Source organism: Nothoprocta perdicaria, unplaced genomic scaffold, assembly GCF_003342845.1.
Source record: "Nothoprocta perdicaria isolate Ctin4 unplaced genomic scaffold, notPer1 scaffold_94, whole genome shotgun sequence".
Classification (NCBI taxonomy): Eukaryota; Metazoa; Chordata; class Aves; order Tinamiformes; family Tinamidae; genus Nothoprocta; species Nothoprocta perdicaria.
Genome location: NW_020456243.1, coordinates 831,216 through 848,891, shown reverse-complemented (window position 1 = coordinate 848,891; position 17,676 = coordinate 831,216). Strand labels below are relative to the sequence as shown.

Sequence of the window (17,676 nt, the reverse complement as noted above, 5' to 3'; positions counted from 1 at the left end):
AAGGCACTAGTGACTCACCAGCTGAAATCTGTGGCCAAAGCTCAGCCACTCCTTCTCCACCAGGACTTCGAAGCCCCGGATAGTTCGGTAGTAGCCATCTAACATGAGCAGAGAGAGAGAGGTGAGCTGGGCAGTGCGGTCCCAGCCGTCGCTGCAGTGCACGACCACGGACGTCTTCCCGGACTCCACTTTGTCGGCAATGCGAAGAGCTCCCGCCAGAATGAGCTGGGAACAGGGGGAAAAGGTTACGGAGTTGCTGCGGAGCGGACACGGAAACAGCCTGGAAAATGGCTAGTGACTAGCGAGGACAAACCAAGAGCCCTGTCTGCATCACAGAGACTGGTAAATAATTTCTAACTCTTTCACAATGAGGATGGAAAATTGGTGAGCACGGTTCTGTTCCAGCAAGATGACAACACATTTGAACTGCAGTGTAAGCTCAAATGTAAAGAGCTCTTGCATTAAGCTCAGTTCTTGGACAGGGTATAAATCCAGTAATATTCTACATCTGAACAGGAACACAAAATAGTCATTTCCTTGCAATCCCAGCACGAAACTAGCTTCTTTCTGCATTAATAGACAGATAATGTGTCAGCTAGATTTTTTAGAACAGAAACAACTAAACTTGAAAACTGCCAGTGGTCAAAACTGAGGTATTTTGACCAAATTTCCCCTGCACTGCTTGGAGTAGCCCGAAAACCGGAAAGGCTGGTGGGACATGTGCTCCCAGTATCTCCTACTCTGGACCAGGATCAGAGAGTCAGGAGCTTGGAAACTCTGGAACTCCTGAGCAATATGCAGGGCTTTAACAGCTGCACAATACCCAGGCACACACTTCATTCCCCAAACACTGCCTTTCAAGATTTCAGTTCCTTTCCCTCCTCAGAATCTCCCATTCTAATAAACTGTATTTTTAGCTGTTTCTAAATTGAAAACAAATTTTAAAATTTGAAATTTCTCATGAACCCCAAACCCTGCATTGCAGTTAACTTTGGATACAAAGTTCCCTATGAACAGACAGACTCAGACTTGTGATTACTCTGCCACGTCCAGTGGATGCAGACGTGCTTACCTTGATATGCTCCAGCCAGTGAGTTGACTCTAAATTAGACAGCCAGTGAGTCTCCTCAATATTGGGATACACAATCTCCTTCAGTTTTCTCAGTGATTCTCTCATAACGTGAATATTGTGAATGTCCAGGAACACTAACTCTGCATTCTGATAGGCGTCCTCGCTCTCGTAGCCCCCTCCTTTAGCCTGAAATAAAACACGAAAAAAACCCTCCAAGTCATCAAGCAAAATCACATTTGATATTTTATCCCAAAACCTTGTCCTGAGCAGGCATCAGCAGACACAGGATATTCCAATGCTTGTGCTATCTAAAGAAGGCATAAAACACTGGATTTATATTACAAATTGAGAACATGCATATACAAACACAGTTTATGTCTTTGTTGTATTACTAATGAATACTATAATCTTTACAAAAGAATATCACATTACAAGGATTCTTTTTTTCTGTAATAATCATTTATTTATCCCATTCACGCTGCTAGTTCATTAGATTTGCTACTCCGTCATTTATGTAAACACAATACTATTATATAGGAGTGTAGATTATCCCACATATTAACTGCCTTTCCTAGGCAGTGGGAAACACACGAAAATAAATCCAGCTTTAGGGCAGCAAGGCAGTTTTAACAAGAACAGAGAGCTTAGAGTGATGGCATGAGGCACAGCAAGCAGGAAAAACCCAGTGACATTCCTAGTCATTAAAGATCCCTAGAGCACATTATGAAATTAAAGAGCATAATGCCTGGTTTTCAGAAGGGCTGGGTATCCCCCTGCTCTCAGCAGGGTTAATAAAGTTTCTGATGCTGTTAGAGGAAGGAGTTTTGCAACCATGTGAAGTGAAAAATAGTGGTATACAAGATCCACAGCACTGTGTTGCACTATGGACCTCAGTATCCAATGCCTTTCTCAGCTGCTTTTATTTCTTCCCCCTCCCAAACTCATTAGGATAATCCAAATTAACCATCACTAGTCACATTCATTTTTACTGATATCAGTGCAGTGTAAGCATCTGTCTGGAAAATCACATCACTGCAAATATATCCATTCTTAGTTGAAAATGCTTTCTGATCCTCAGGACTAATTTGAAGAGGTGGTCAGAAACGTGCTCTAAATGTCAACATTTCCAGCTCTGGACAGAGGAGAAACACCCGACCTTATTGGCTACAGCATTCACACTGGGCCTTGCATCAAATATGAAGATTTTATGGGACTGAGCGTTGGAATCCATGATGGCCTGAAGGTATTTTTCATCTTCCTTGCTTCTCTTGCCACTCACTCCCACCATTGGCTGGCTACAGCGAGTGATGGTTGCTTGACTTTCTGGGTGAATCCATGACAACACCTTTGGACACAAACGAGAAAAGAATGAATGAAAAAGGGCATTTGTTAAACCAGTGAAGTGTTTTACCTGTAGGGGCTTGCTGTGGGATCCTGCCATATATTATATGGTTCCAAAATGCTGCACGATATTAAATCATTATTGAATTGAAGAGAAAGAACTCCACAACTCTTCTGCACTTACACATTTGCTCTGCTTACATTGTCAAACTTGGAACAAGCAGGAGATGAGTAAAAATACTTAAGTGTGACTTTCAAATAGGAGGCAGACTGAGGCTTCTTGTTGTGAGACAGGGACACGCTTTACCCAACTGCAGTCACTGGGCTTTCTCTTACCCTACGTTAAACCATTTAAAAATTAAGCACTTTGGGAGTCCATTTAGTTTTTTGTAAGCTTGAGAATTATAACAGCATGTTCTCAATTGCCACTGCAATAATAATTGTAACAATGTCCATGTCTTATTTATAACAGTATTTTAAGAATTATTTTCACTAAGAGATTTACACACTCTAATAAAAGGTATCTCTCTACTGTAAAACTTGGAGTGGGCCAGACAACTGTGAACAACTAAATAGGGCTATTTTGCTTTTCCTGGGAACCGAAATGAAACTCACTCTGGGCTCTGCTAAGTTATCTTATCTTCACATTTTGGTTTAGTCTACATCCCTTTCACAACAGTAGTTCCAGCAGATAATGCTGTGTGCTAATTCCTCCAACATGTTGCTGTCACTGACCATTTTTTTGCTCCCTAGAATGCACTCAGCCTGATCTTGGCATTTTTTTGTGGCCCAAAGGTCACCAAACCACATCAAAGTGGCTTCTTTTGTCACACTCACTGGTATGCGTCCTCTTGATCTGAAAGATGCTACTCTCTTTAATTCTTCATCAGGAATGTTTACAGGCACAACAAGAGTGGCAGGGTATGTATCACATAGCTCGTAGCGCTCATTAATCTTGGTCAATCTCCAGCTTTCGTTGGGAATTCCCTAAAAAGGAAGCAACAGCAGGTTAGTAAACTCAAAACATCAGAACAGTAAAGTTGCTAGACCTGAAGTTAAAAGCAAAGGTTTTGTTTATGAAGGACATTTAGGGCTACAGGCAGACTGCATTATCTTGGCAACTTTTCCCCTCCCAGAGGGCCAGACATTTTGCAGAGGTGTCTGAGCAAAAGGACAATTACAAGACTCCAGGCAGGCTCATCCTTAGCGACTGAAGTGTGGAGGTTACAGAATCTGTAATACAAGGGGATCCCCTGGCAGCATCTCTGCTGTTTCCCATTCTCATCTCGGGGTTTACAAGAGAGCCAAGAGCTGGGCAGAATGGGGCTGACCTCCAGCACTCAGCTCCTGGCACCCGGCTCAAAGTTCCAGCGGGACGAGCAGCAGCTGAGAGTGGAAGGGGATGGACAGGAGACCAGGAGAGAGAACACACAGTAAAATACTCTAAAAATCAATGCCAAGGCACAGGAAGAAATTACTGGGTTGACTGTGAGGCACAGAAAGCAATTCCCATAAGGAATTGAAAAGGATTACCCAGAGTAGTCCTACAGCAAGCACTGCTTTACTCAGTGACATCTGGTATGGGAATATCCTGGAGGATACTTCTCTGTCTCGGGCCTGGTTGTACAGGACCTTGATTATAAAGCTGTGAAATCCCCTAAAAACACCAGAAACTTAATAGCTGTGTGGCTGAATGTGATCTGGACAGCAATATACAGTTCCTGTGCCCTCCCCCACTAGGGTGTCTGGTTGTACTAGTCTGGATCATGCTAGGAGAGCAGGGAATCTGTGCGTATCCATCCCTGAATTCAGCAAGCACCGAGCACCAAGTGACTCAACAGCCTCCTGTACAAGCATCTCCCAGCACCTGCCTGAAAAACAGGGAGGCAGGTCCTGGAAACGTGAAGGTTAGTTTGGCCATGGCTGGGAATAACAGATCAAAAGGACATGATTCCTACTGCCTGACTACAGGGAGAGATGTAAACATGTGCTGAAGCAAGGGTGAGCACCACCACAAAGAATCTCTGCGGAGAAGACGGATGTGCTGCAGTTCCTACATGCGGTGAAACAGTCAGACCTTTCAGCTGAAGGGTCTGTTTTAGATGAACCCCAGCTCTTAAAACAATATATACTTCTGTTCTAATAAACAGCACTTCATTCTAAGGAGGATGGTGGGATAGTGACTACCACCATCACGACTCCCAGGAGAAACAAACGACAAATCTAACGCAAGTGAGACATGCTGTGGTGACTATCGTTGACCCACACAAAGCACAGGCAGGTCCCCAGCACATCAGTCATGAGTCATGCAGGCAAGACAGGTCATCATCAGAAAGCTGAGGAGAAGTCAGGACTTTCTGTTTAGTATTGGTCACATCCAGCTTCTCAACCACTTCCTGCAATGGAGTCCTCTCTGGGAATGAATTGCTGTTTTTGCAAGGGATGAACAGAGCTGCCAGGGTCAGAGGCACCTGAAAGGAAGACTGTTGCTGAAACTGTGTGAGCCCAAGCTGGGCACCCCTCACAGCGGGCGGCTGCTCAGATGGTTCCAGGCTTCCTGCTGTACGTGGCAAGGACATGATCTCCTGGGTCCACTAGCTCTGCCAGCCAACCAGGGAACAGCAAGACTTCCTTTTGGCCACCTGCTTTTGTCACCTGTGATCAGGTTAGTTACTAGTTGGAAAAAAAAAAACATGGTGAATGCCCTAACTGCTCCCAAACTAACCCTAATAACTGTGTGACTGCCATGAGTCCATCAACAACGTTCACAGACTTCCTTCCAAGCTGAGTTTAAACTACACTGTTGGCATTCACATGACAGGGAACTGATAAGCAGGTATGTGGAAGAAAACTCATTTCCCTGCTACTCTGCAACTCAACCAATGTTCAGGGAAAGATTAAGCAGTCATTAGTACTGAAAAGGAGCTTTTCACAGCACTGGGTAGAACGGTTTTAACATACACTGCTTGGTCTAGAACTGACACCTCCACAACTTTCAGTCTTTCAGCCACCATGAAGATCAAATTTTTCCTCCACTGTGGACCCCACCAGGAAAACCACGTCAACCCTCCAAATAAAGGAAGGATGGTGGGTGCCAGTGGGGTTCTCCTTCCCCTTGCATCGGGATTGTCCTTTTTCCCTGAAATGGCAGCCTGATTCGCAGCACCCCAAGAGGCCTTGGGAATCAGTGTGGCTTTCTCCAGGGGCTGAAGCAAGAAGAGCTTGAAGCAAAGCAGGCTAGAAGAGTCCACCACAGAGTAGCTGGATATGTGTCCCCTAAGGACAGTTGTCATCATATGCTCACACTTGTTTCTTTACTCTCCTTCAAGCTTGCATGTTAGATTCAAGATAAAGCTGAATATAATATAAAGCTGCTAAGGAACTTGGCTGCCAACTTGCCGCGTAGGTGACCTGAGCACACGGCCCTGACCAGGGCCTGGGGCCTCTCCTGGTTAATTAATGCTGCTAATGGACTTGGCTTCAGGAGAGCTCGTACTTGGCTGCAGCCTGAGGACAAGACAAGGAAGGCAACATGGACACATCTCTGATAGTGAATTAAATGTGTCCATGCCTCTTCTCACCGACTGGCTGGCGCTGAGCACCTCATATCCGTACTGTTAAAATCTCTTATCCTCAAAAATGGGCAGTTCTCCCAAATTACCTCCTGGGGGGCCCCTTGGCTTGTGCCAGCCTCTGAACTATATCCAAGGGTAGTTTGGGAGAATGCTAGTTGGCTTTGCAACCCTCTCTCCCCCTTTTAAAAGCCCCTCTTTACTATTTTCTCCGCAGTGACTCAATTGCCTGTTCCAAGGCCTGGCTCTGACATGGCCCAGCTGCATAACCTTAGCTCAGACTGCCAAAGCTACGAGAAAGAGCTGCGAGAACGTCTACAGGAAGATAAGAAAAGTGAAATCACACACTGAAGACAAAGCTTGTTGAGATGGGGATCACTCGTAGCTCAAGGATTCACAGAATCACAGGATGGTTGAGGTTGGAAGGGACCTCTAGAGATCATCCAGTCCAACCCCCTGCTCCAGCAGGGACACCCAGAGCACGGGGCACAGGGTGGCATCCGGGCGGGTTTAAAAGATCTCCAGAGAAGGAGACTCCACAACCTCCCTGGGCAGCCTGTGCCAGGGCTCTGGCACCCTCACAGTGAAGAGGTTCTTCCTCACAGCCCCTTGTCCTGTCACTGGCCACCACTGAGAAGAGCTTGATCCCTTCCTCCCTACACTCACCGTTCAGGTATTTGTACATAAGATTTCAAGAAGGCAAATACCACCTTGAAAATGTATAAAATCCTGTAGGAAAAAAAAGAGCCTAATGGACAGCACTGTAACTCAGGTCACCTGTGTCTGGTGCTGGCTGTGCTGGGGGAAGATGGCAACAAAAACCCAGCGGAGGGGGGTGCAGAGGTTGACCCCTCTCCTTTGACTCGTGCCTGCCTGGCCAGCAAAGGCCCTTCAGGTACCTTTCTGAGGTGGGAAGACTAATAACTACATAGATCCCCACTATCTTTTCCTGGGGTGTTAGCCAGTAAATAGTTGGGCTATGCTTCCAATCGTGCATATTCGGTATGAGAGGCTCTCTGTGCATAGCTAGAGAGGCCCAAACAAACGTACTGAAAAGGGGCATGGTAACAGCTTGGCCCAGAAGGACCTCTCTTGTGGGGAGAGGCAGAACCGCTTGGCACTCAAAGGTCTGCCTAGAGGTGATGGAGCCCCTGTGCTTGGGAACACTCCTCAGCACTGTCTAATCCACCCACAGAGACACAGCCTCTGGGTGACCTCCATGCCCAGGAGAGATTGCTCTGGGTGAAGCCCCTCCACAGAGCAGGGCAGTGGCTGGAGCCCAGCTGCTGTCTCTCTCCTGCACTGCATGACGTGCTGAGCCCCAGCTGCTGTCACTGCTGCTAGCGGAGCCCTGCTTTAGTTTGAAGCAGGATCCCAATTAAACCATGTGGCATTTAACAACTCAATTCTTAATTTTTATCACCTAAATTGTATCTGGCATTTCTCAGTAGGGCTCTGTTCTTGTGCTCTACCTCTCCCACACCCTTGCCATACACTAGTCCTTGGCATTTCCAGCTCCTATTCAAGTATTGAGTTCTATGTTTTCCCTGAAAACCACATACTGTGGCCATACCCTGCTACTCCCTGGCGTATCTGACCAGATCATAGGATTTGATCAGGACTTTGGGGGGAAACACTGCACACTTCAAACTTCACAGCTCCTTGTAATGCTTTCCAACTGCTCCCCACCTTGTTTAGGAAAATGAAAGCTTTAAGTTACTGCAAAGGCATCTAAAGGCCTTTTGGTTTCAAATGAGTCTTATTCACTTTGCAAGTCTGTTTTATACTCTGCCAGTCCGCATGTAATAAAAATCAGGGAGCAATTTCAGTTTTAAATTTCATTTACCACATGTGATTTCACTTACTGACTAAATCCCAAACCTCTCTGAGCTCCTTTTGTTCTCTGCAGGTTGTTTATGACTCCCCACAGTTTTACACAATCGCAGATTTTTAATAAGTTACATATTTCCATCTTTCTCCAAAACACTAACAGAGAAGTCTGGCGTTTACTGAGTGCCTTTCTTAAATGCCACAACCTCCATCATATTATACTAATCTTAAAAAAGAGAGAAAATATTACAACATATCAGCTTAGATGGAGAACCCACCAAGGCCCTTAGGCGGAATGTCCCTTCTGGATGCTTGGTAGCTGGGGTAGCTTGGTAGCTCTGGCTTCCTGCTCCCACAGCGAAGTGACTGACTTGGCCTGAGAGGTACCAAATTAACACCTGACCACATTGCTGGGTTGCTTATGCCCCAGGCCAGCTCTTGTATATTGGTTTTTAAACCTATTCCAGAGATCCTGCAGATAGTGCATATGTTCCACTCTTCTGTTTCTGATCACAATTCATATAGTCAGAGACAGGTAATCCCATTATCTGATTCAATGATTCCAGTTTTCCTTTGCTCTTAACAAATCCCTGCTGCCAGCTCAGGACATAGTCCTGATTTATTTCAGTATTTGTTATTACTTTAACAGAACCTAGTTGGATTAAAAAAAGAAAAAAAAAAAGACATTTACACAGATAAATTGTACATCCATAGTTATAAATGCCAAAATTAAGCTAATAAACCCAAACATCTACAACTTCGGGAGAGGACAGAAAGCTTCATGCTACAGGACCTAAATCAAGTCTAACGAAAAGAACGAAATCCTCCTCCTGGCCAGATCACAAAATAAATGTCTAGTGCTGGGGAGTTTGCCTCTTCTTCAGCAGCTGGAATTGGTCACTTCTGGAGATAAGCTATTGGAAAAGACAGAATGTGAGACACGGGAAGTTCCACCTTCATGGGAGGAGGAACTTCTTCACTGTGAGGGTGCCAGAGCCCTGGAACAGGCTGCCCAGGGAGGCTGTGGAGTCTCCTTCTCTGGAGATCTCCCAAACCCGCCTGGCTGCCACCCTGTGCCCCGTGCTCTGGGTGTCCCTGCTGGAGCAGAGGGGTTGGACTGGATGATCTATAGAGGTCCCTTCCAACCTCAACCACCCTGTGATTCTGTGAGATCTGGAATGGGAATGACTGAAGTCCATCGTGGGTATAATTCAGATAGGCTGCATTTGCAAAAAAAAAAAAAAAAATTGTTTAGGAAACATTTTTGCGGTTATCAGTGTGAGCAGATGACTGGAGCTCTAGCACATTGACCTCAGTTGGGTTTCTTGACACAAAAGCAGCCACCCTAAGCTTTTTATGGCTACTCAAATATTAAACAAAAGCAGGTCATAGGAAAAGAAGCATGGGGTGCAGCAACGTCACGTACATAACGTGCTGCTTGTAACGTGCATCCCTGCCTGCAATCAGACACAGAGGCACCACGACGGGCAGGGCCTCTGTCCTGTACTGGAAGACCATGAAACCCAACGCATCACACACTTGTACAGCTACGGGTCCATGCAACAGGCAACTAAGGTCCCAAACAAAAGGTCACATGCACAGCCTCTATCCTAAAGAGAAATGCCAGGACTGAGAAGCTGGAAGAATCTACTTCCAAACTCTTGAGTGCCACCCTTCCTTCTTTCCAGGAATTGTAAGAATGTTTTTTTTGTACCTGCTCTGTTTTAACTGAAGCTTAGCTAAAGGGGAATATTTTGATATTAGAGGAATATTTTGATAGCAGAAAGGTCTGCAAAGGTCTCGGTCATCTAAAGAAATATCATTCCTCTACAGTTTGGGCTGCACATCCTTCCTTCTTTATAAGCAGAGATTAATTAAATGTCAAGATGCATGATTCTAAAGGAACCAATAATCACTGTGTTTTTTTGCCCCACCACTGAAGGTCAACCTCAGATATGATTTGTACTGTTGATTAGGAATAGCCAGTAGCCAGACTTCGTCCCTACCATGCTTTTAGAAGGCAGTATCTCATTGCAAAATATACACACCCTTGCAATGAAGACAACAGACGTAGGATTAATCTTACCTACATTTACCTACATGCAGCAGCCTAGAAGCCTGTGATCTTAGACAGCTATTTTAGGAGGGAACACTCACACCCAAAAGGGAATCTCTCTCTCTCACCGTCTGTTAATGACAAGCCTAGATAAGCAGTTAAGAATGCATGCCCAGCTTTGAGAAAGCTAACACTGCTAAAATGAATTCCCTAGCTTAGATTTTAGATGTCTGGAATCAGATGGGCATCTACATGAGGTCACAAGATTTCTTTTGTTCTGTTTTATGAAAGATCCAAATAAATCTTTAAATTACATGGCTGTAAATTTCTTAATTTTACAAAGGAAAATTGGTTTTATCCTAACAGATCTGCATGAAGCAAAAGTTTATTGTGGCCAGGGTATAACTGTCCCCAAATGGTGTTGTTTCCTCAAATTGAGACTTTTATGACAAAAGTCATCTCATTAAAAAAATAATAAAAAATTCCCTCTCTCCACTTCCCTCAGGAAGCTCAAGCTCAAGTTTTTATCCTAGTGTATCCCAATGCTCCTACATGTCAGCCTGCCACTTCATAGCCATTAACATCTTTGACCAGCCTAGTCTGGACACCCTCCATCTGCCTGTTCCAAGCTGCAGTTAACTAGAGCTCTCTTGGGGCTGATCCTCCAAATATTCCCCAGAAAAATGAAGGCATTCTACCTTCTCCCTACTCATTTTCTAGTTTAAAAAAAAATATTTTTTTTTCTTTTAAATGGAAAGACTCAAAACTGATACAAGAACTTAAATATGAAACTCAACAATGGGTTTGGAGTTATAATACCCTATATGTCACTGCCAGCACTGGCTGATGTCTAAGGAAAAGCAATAGTTGCTTCTCCCAAAGCCTCAGGTTAGCTGTAGCCTGAGTAATCTCCTACTAATGCATCAGTGGATGCTGCTGTATGCACACTCATACTGCTGCCATCAATCCCTGTAGCACAGAGAGAATGTCTGGAGTCAGACTGCAAGACATCCATCAGTGGCATCTGTCTCCCCTCCACGCAGTCTGTAATTACTGCAGCACAGGGCCTGCTTCTGAAGAGCAAAGAGGGTGACAAAGGATAGGGCACAGTACCTACCTGTCTTCTATACTCCCAAATGGGGTCGTAGACTTTCCATCCGTTTTCTGGGAAAACCTCTTTGTACTCAAATGCAAAAAGTGGCTGAAAGAAAGACAAATTATTATTGTTACAAGTGCTCAAAGCCAGTTTTTAGGACATTTGATATCTCAGGTAATAATTCATGACTGGTTACTTTTCTCTCCCTCTTCTGGACTATTTTTCTTCTAGGGTTTTGTGGAAAAAAAATCTTTTCCTTGCCCTGTCCATGCCAAAACATACCTTGCCCTGTTCCTGTTATCTTGCTTGCCTACTGCCTAGTGTTTCATTAACAAAAGAAACTTATTTTGAAAAAGGGAAAGAAAAGAATGCTTGGTCAAGAAGGCTTTCCCATATTAAGAACTAGATTCTTTCAACTGGGATTTGAAGTAACAATTGCAGAGAAAAAGAAAGAAAAACAAATAAAAGTAACCAAACAAGCTGTGTTTCAGAGCTGAGAGCAGCACAGTGAACATTAGCTGTTAACTGATGGAAATCATGGTGCTTTGAACATTCCCCTTCCATTACAGGGATGTGAGCATCAGTAAGTCATTTTCCATCCTCGACAGAATTCACAAACTTTCCCCGTTTTCTAGGCAATCTAAATTCCAATAGAAGTGATTTTAAGAGGGATTTAAAAGCCATCATTTCTTCTCCCTCAGGGAACACCACCTCATACAAATGGATGGCACTGAACAAAGCTGCTTATTGCCATTCTGCATGCTTTGGTATCATCAAAAAAGGACAAACGTACCAGATTATTTGACACTGGGAAAGCATATTTCATTAAGTTCTCAAATATGGATCGTCTAGTCCTCCCCTCAGGCTTATGAGCAAATCGCAAGTTTCGAATATCCTGAAAGAGGAAAGGCAAGTCACAAGACACATCTTAGCCACTTCAACACACATAAGAGCTCCCCAAAGCCATCATTTGAGATAGAGTCCCACCACGAGGCTCTCTCCAGCACTGATTTATATCCTACTTGGAGCAGAGCTGCCTGCAGCTCTGGGCTTGGCTCAGCGGCCAGCAGCAGCCTCCAAAGTTTGCCATGAGCTGCAGGAGTGGAGGGCGTGTGTGGAAGGGCCTGAGCGGCAGCACCTGGACTTTGCTGGAGGCTTCCTACCTGCCACCAGGTCAGAGAGAGGCCTGGCTGGAGCACAAGGTCTCTCTGACGAGCAGGGCTTTGCGAGGCTGCTGCTGCAGCTCTTGCAGGGCACGGGGGCTGAGCCCTGGCTCACGCTCATCACAGCCACAGGCAGCCCAAGCGCCCCAGGCCACGGCAGAGCAACCAGGGCCACGTCCCTTCAAACCCCCCTCTCCTTCTCAGAGCACTAGGCAGAAGATCTGAAACGCAGAACCCCTTCCCTCTGCACAGCAGCAGCTTCCGCCAAGGGAGGTAACCCAAGCCCTCTCTCCTGTTCTCATCTACAAAATCAAAATCAGAAATGAAATAAAGCCAAGATTTAGGATGCCAAGATTTTCCAGGCAAAGGCAAAATGCAAACGCTTGTAATAAACAGTTCAAAAGCCACCAGCAGGAAATAAACTATCAAGTTCAAGCATATGAAGATCATACAGTAAGTCAGAGAATGAGACAGACAGCAAAGGACTTCACTGTCTTACATTATTTAGATTAGGTAATTGCTTTCAGACAGAGCAAATCTCAGGATGCATAAGCTAGATCTGTACTGCTCTGCTGGTGATACGAAGGACCCCATCTCCTGGGCTGAGTGTCCTCGTCTGGCGTGTGCAGGGCCAGGAGATCTGTCCTCTGTTCTGTGCCTGGGTTTCCTCCCAGGGGAGCCAGGGGATTCACTCCGGAGCAGCCTTGGGGGTGGGAATCTGCAGCTTCAGGCAGCCGGAGACTTGCCATGGTCAGAATTCACCTCTCCCCACGCTGCCACTGAGGAGAGCAGGCGGGACACACAGCTGGGGATGGTGGGCTTATTCACTTTGTGGGCCCAAGATCACCAGGCACATAGAGGTGATAACCAAGTTTTATTAAAACGTGCCTTTTTAGTGATTCTGTGAGCTACTGAGAAGCAGACCTGAATGTGCACTGCCTTGAAAGGTAAGAATGGCCGGGAGAGGGGCAGAAGGTTATTGGCAAGTCCCTCACGAAAACACAACAACAACTTTGGGTAAAACTTGCCCTCTTCCTGCTCTTCAAGTGCAGGTCAGTGAAACCCATCCTCTGCTCCACAAAGACAGGAGTCTTACTGGGAGATCCTGATGGGCAACACAGGAAACCCGGACCTGAAATACTGGGATACACTCCTAGGTTTCTACTATGAAGAAACAATGATCTTACGTAGCATAAAACCTGAATAAAGGTTTGGGTCTCATCCCTAATTAGTCGACTTGGAGGACCCTTGAAAGGACTTTTAAAATAAGACATTTTTGAAATGTGTGAAGCCATCCTGACTGCAAACTCTTTGCAGAACTTCCCTTAACATTACAGAGACAACCTTTTAGAATAGACTTTCTCTCTTCCTCTACTTTAAAACACAACAATTACCTTGCATACAATCTCCAACCCGTAGGAATTCTCCCCACGACTGGAAGCGCCTCCGATTTTCTCCACTCTGTTGATTACACCTAAAGATGCATCTAGGACAAAAGGAGGGTCCTGTAGACAGTTGAAATTTGTGAGTTTAATAAGGGAGGGATAAAAAAAACAAACCCAGACACTGTTCCCTTACACCCATATTCCCAAACATATAGACACGACACACATAGAATTATACTAAAAAAAAAAAGGCCCTAGGCTAAAGAGCGAAAAGACACATTTTATATCAAGTAGCCAATAAAAGCAGATGGTTTCCAAAGCTTACCCGTTCCATGCTTTTAAAATACAGCCTATAATTGGTAACAGTAAGAGTTCCTCTGATTGCGCCAGTGAACGGGCAGATATAAGTAACATCCTTAGCTTTAGAACATAAAGAGGGAGAGAGAGAGAGAAAAAAAAAAAAAAAAGGTCAGTTTCTGGTTAACATATGAAAGCAAAATTCTGACAGTAGCAACCTTAAGGGCTCTACTTTTCAGCCCCTGAAATGAAAACAAGCTTATTCTGGGACTATTATTATTATTATTCTTGTCTGGAGCTAACGTGCAAGTTCCACTCCTGTTAAGAGGAGGAGACTGCTGGTGTTAATCAAACGCCAGACAAGCTCCTCACCTGGACCCTGCACACAGGCCCTGCGTGGCTGCAGCCTGTGGACCAGCAGTGGACAGTGCATTCCCCCTGGATGAGGACACGCTGCACATGGACAGGACACAATTCCTACCCTGAATGCATACATTGGAAGCTGGATAACAGTCTGCCCAAAAAAATGCTATATTCCCCCACAACAATCTATTTTGTGCCATAAAGAACGAGAGAAATCCGTTCTGCTGCAAATGACTTCTAACAAACTTGGGTCCTTCTGTGCGCCCAAAAATTCAGCATCAGCCCCAGGATGGAGGCTCTGCAGGCTGAAGGCCCTAATTGAAGCCAGTGGAGCTACAGCAATTTACAGCAGCCAAAAATCTGTATAGCACCCAATTGCCAGTGATTTTAAGTCTTAAGTCAGCGATCAAGTTTCCCTGCAACAATTCAATTCCTTCTGAACCTGAGTGACGGTGACTCAAAACAGTCCCCTTTTTAAAATGCCTCCAACGTTTCTCACTTGTTCCAGCAAAAGGCAAGAGGTGCTGCTGGTTTTCCACAGCAAACACCTCCCCTAACTGCCCTTCTGCTTTCCCACCCGTGACCCAGCGCATTTTCTGTCACTCAAACCAGCTGGCTGCTTGTGCTGCAGTTTATGCTGCTGCTAAACAGGAGCCGTACTCCTCAGGCACACACAAAGCCTGTCAGAAGGAGGCTCGAGCTGCCAGATCCATGAAATTTGAAAGACAAAATAAAACCACAAGCCCATCCTAATAATGTTAGGGTCCTAATGGACACGTTTTGCATGGGCTGTGCGAGATCGGTGAGGAAGCTCTCATGTCCAACAGGCCACAGCCACCACGGGCAGGAGCCCTTGGACGGGGGTGTCATGCCAGGCACTCCAGTTTCTGCACCCGTTTTCTGTGTGATTTACCAGGGAAGAGGGGAAGACAGAGGCTGCCTTCCTCAGGGCCACCTCATGCACCTGAATCATCCTTGCATCAGCTCTGCTTCCACGGAGCTGTCTCTGACTCACCACAAGTGGACGTGCAGAGGATCCTTAGAAATCAAAGCAGGTGGGCAGAGGAGGCCTGGGGTGCAGCATTGACCTGGTACCCCCAGAGCCCCGACGAGGATGTTCCAAGGAAAAGCGATGAGGGATGACTCATATGGAGCCAAACAAACAGCATGGTGTTTTGGGCTAAAATACACATACTGGCAATCTCATTTGTTTATTTATCCCTTGTAAGAGAAATGCATTTGTTGGAAGGTCAATTAAAGTATTTCATTGTTAGCTGACCATCCACCAACATTTTTCAACGAGCAGGCTGACCCAGGAGGACAGGCTCCTGAGCAGGGCACACGGAGCAGAGCAGCCTGCTCGGCTTTTCCACCGTGCTCCCACTGCTCAAAACCTAAGCCTGAAAAAATGTTGTAAAAAATAAAGCAAAATCTATTGATATGAAAAGAGCGTGCATACACATTTGAAAGGGAACAACAATTGTAAGTCAAAGGGGAAGATGTTTGAAAAATATTTTCCAGGTAAGGAATCCTAGGCATTATCTCAGATACCAGTTTGGGCAGTTTAAAAGCTCTACCCCTCTCCGGGCTTGCATTTTATTAGCCTGTTCTCCTAAGGAAACAATTTAAGTTAACCACACTGCATGGGTACACATATGGATACGTGTCTGTTTGCCTGACCTTAACCCTACCCTTGCTATAGGATTGCAGGAGTCTCTGTCCAATGGATAGGGATCTCCAAGGTATTAAATTCCTCCCCTCTTGGTGAAAATGGATACCAACAGAGAGGCTGTAGTGCTGCTACCAAGGGAAGGGCTGATAACCTCAGGTTTTGTTAGATATAAGAGAATCCATATGGGAGGGAGATACTAGAAACCAGGATTTATAAATATCACTTCTCATGGATTTTGTTTTCAACAGGGCCAGTCTTACCTCATATCTTAACGTTAACTGAAATAATTTTCTTCCCTTCCTGATAAAATACAACGAGAATTACACTCAACCTTCCTGCCACTTTTAACGGGATAAAATATTGTTGAGGAACAATATTGCCTTCTTGCTACCTTAGTTTCTTGTTGGACTTGATGGCTGCTGCCTGGTCTGCTCTTTAAGCCACCTGCTTTTATGGATGTAGATGGTTCATTGTATCATTTGCAAAGAGATAGAAATACTGGAGACCCTGTTCTCTTAAACCATTCCCCGGAACCCTCCAATACCCTGGTCTTGCTCTCAGGGCTTTCAGGACTCACAGGATGAATTACTTGTCAGTCTGCACTGCATGTGCTTGCTTGGAGTGAGAGTTTAGAGTCTTTAGGAAAGGGGTAGAGAGAAGAAATAAAATTGTTTCCTTTTAGGACCAAAGATGTTTTCTTCATTTTAAGAGGGAGGGAACACGATAAAGTAGAATGCCAACACTGCTAAACTAGTGAACACAAAATCTCTTACAGAAAATAAATCAAGAGGCTTACTCAAACTTTCAGACAGTAGGGAGCATCAGCAAAGCTGCTGCATGTCACACAGGGAGAAAAACACAGTGAGAAAAAAAGGGGGGGCAAAATACCTCCCCCCTGAACACTAACACTGAAACTGCAATAGCAGTGCAACGTTCCTGCAGCCTTTGGTAGAGATTCCACACGAGATTATGTTATGTCAGCCTGAGAAGTCGCTGTGCGGTGAGCGCACCTTGAAGCAACCCAGCTGTGAGCTCCCAGGACCCACACCAACGCAGCGCAGCACAAACTGCCTCCCCCTCTCATCCCCGGTGAGAGGTCACTAACATGTGCTGAGCTGCTTTGCACTCGCTCCCCGCTGCGGGCACATCCACAGTTCCCTTGGCTCGCAGCACTCGTAACGACCTGATTAAGGAATCAGCCCGACCACGGGCCTCCGAACACCAGCAATGTGCTGTTGCTGGGGAATGAGCACCAAAATATTTTGCTCTGTGGAGATTCTCTTTGGTCAGCAAGCAATAAGGGATATACTTTTCACATACCCATGTCTTTAATGGTTTCTCCTGGTAGCAAAGGTGGCTCCTCCATTTCGGCTAATTTATTAGACTCCCTCAGGACCTAGATGAAAGACAAAGTGGACAAGGAAATTCACTATGTGTCTATAAACCAAGACATTTACACTGTCCTGCAATGGGTCAACAATATAAAGGACAACAAATATTCAAAGGTCTTAAGACACATCCTGCTGTTTCAGCCTTGAAAAGGCCCTTGCACATCATGGGCAACACCTCAGTGCAGCCTTGCAGCCCACACAGAAGTGCTTCAGTGAGGGTCTCTGATGGGGAAACCAGTCACAGCAGCTCTGTGCTTTGGCAGCCCCCTTACCAGGTGGCTCCAACTTTCTCCAGCCCAACCTACACCTCATCACCACAAGCCAAACTCTTGGTCCACACAGCTACAGTCAGAACCAAAGGAACTGGTAAACTAGTAATAAATTTGCTTTGAGAATTTCTTTTTGACAGCCAACAGCATCTCCTCCTTTCCCCCAAAA

General features: G+C 45.3%; 1 protein-coding gene across 2 annotated transcripts in view; it reads right to left on the bottom strand.

Annotated features, from left to right (window-relative positions):
• MTMR2 (myotubularin related protein 2) overlaps positions 1 to 17,676 on the bottom strand; it is a 56,961-nt gene that overhangs the window by 7,005 nt on the left and 32,280 nt on the right. For both annotated transcript variants that reach the window (XM_026052942.1, XM_026052941.1), the window contains exons 3-11: positions 17,168 to 17,243; positions 13,841 to 13,935; positions 13,525 to 13,635; positions 11,761 to 11,862; positions 10,989 to 11,072; positions 3,251 to 3,400; positions 2,229 to 2,417; positions 1,073 to 1,258; positions 19 to 225 (exon numbers count right to left, since the gene is read on the bottom strand). In XM_026052942.1, the coding sequence (XP_025908727.1) occupies positions 19 to 225; positions 1,073 to 1,258; positions 2,229 to 2,417; positions 3,251 to 3,400; positions 10,989 to 11,072; positions 11,761 to 11,862; positions 13,525 to 13,635; positions 13,841 to 13,935; positions 17,168 to 17,213 (1,170 nt within the window). In that variant the 5' untranslated portion in view covers positions 17,214 to 17,243. The remainder of the gene's footprint in view (positions 1 to 18; positions 226 to 1,072; positions 1,259 to 2,228; positions 2,418 to 3,250; positions 3,401 to 10,988; positions 11,073 to 11,760; positions 11,863 to 13,524; positions 13,636 to 13,840; positions 13,936 to 17,167; positions 17,244 to 17,676) is intronic.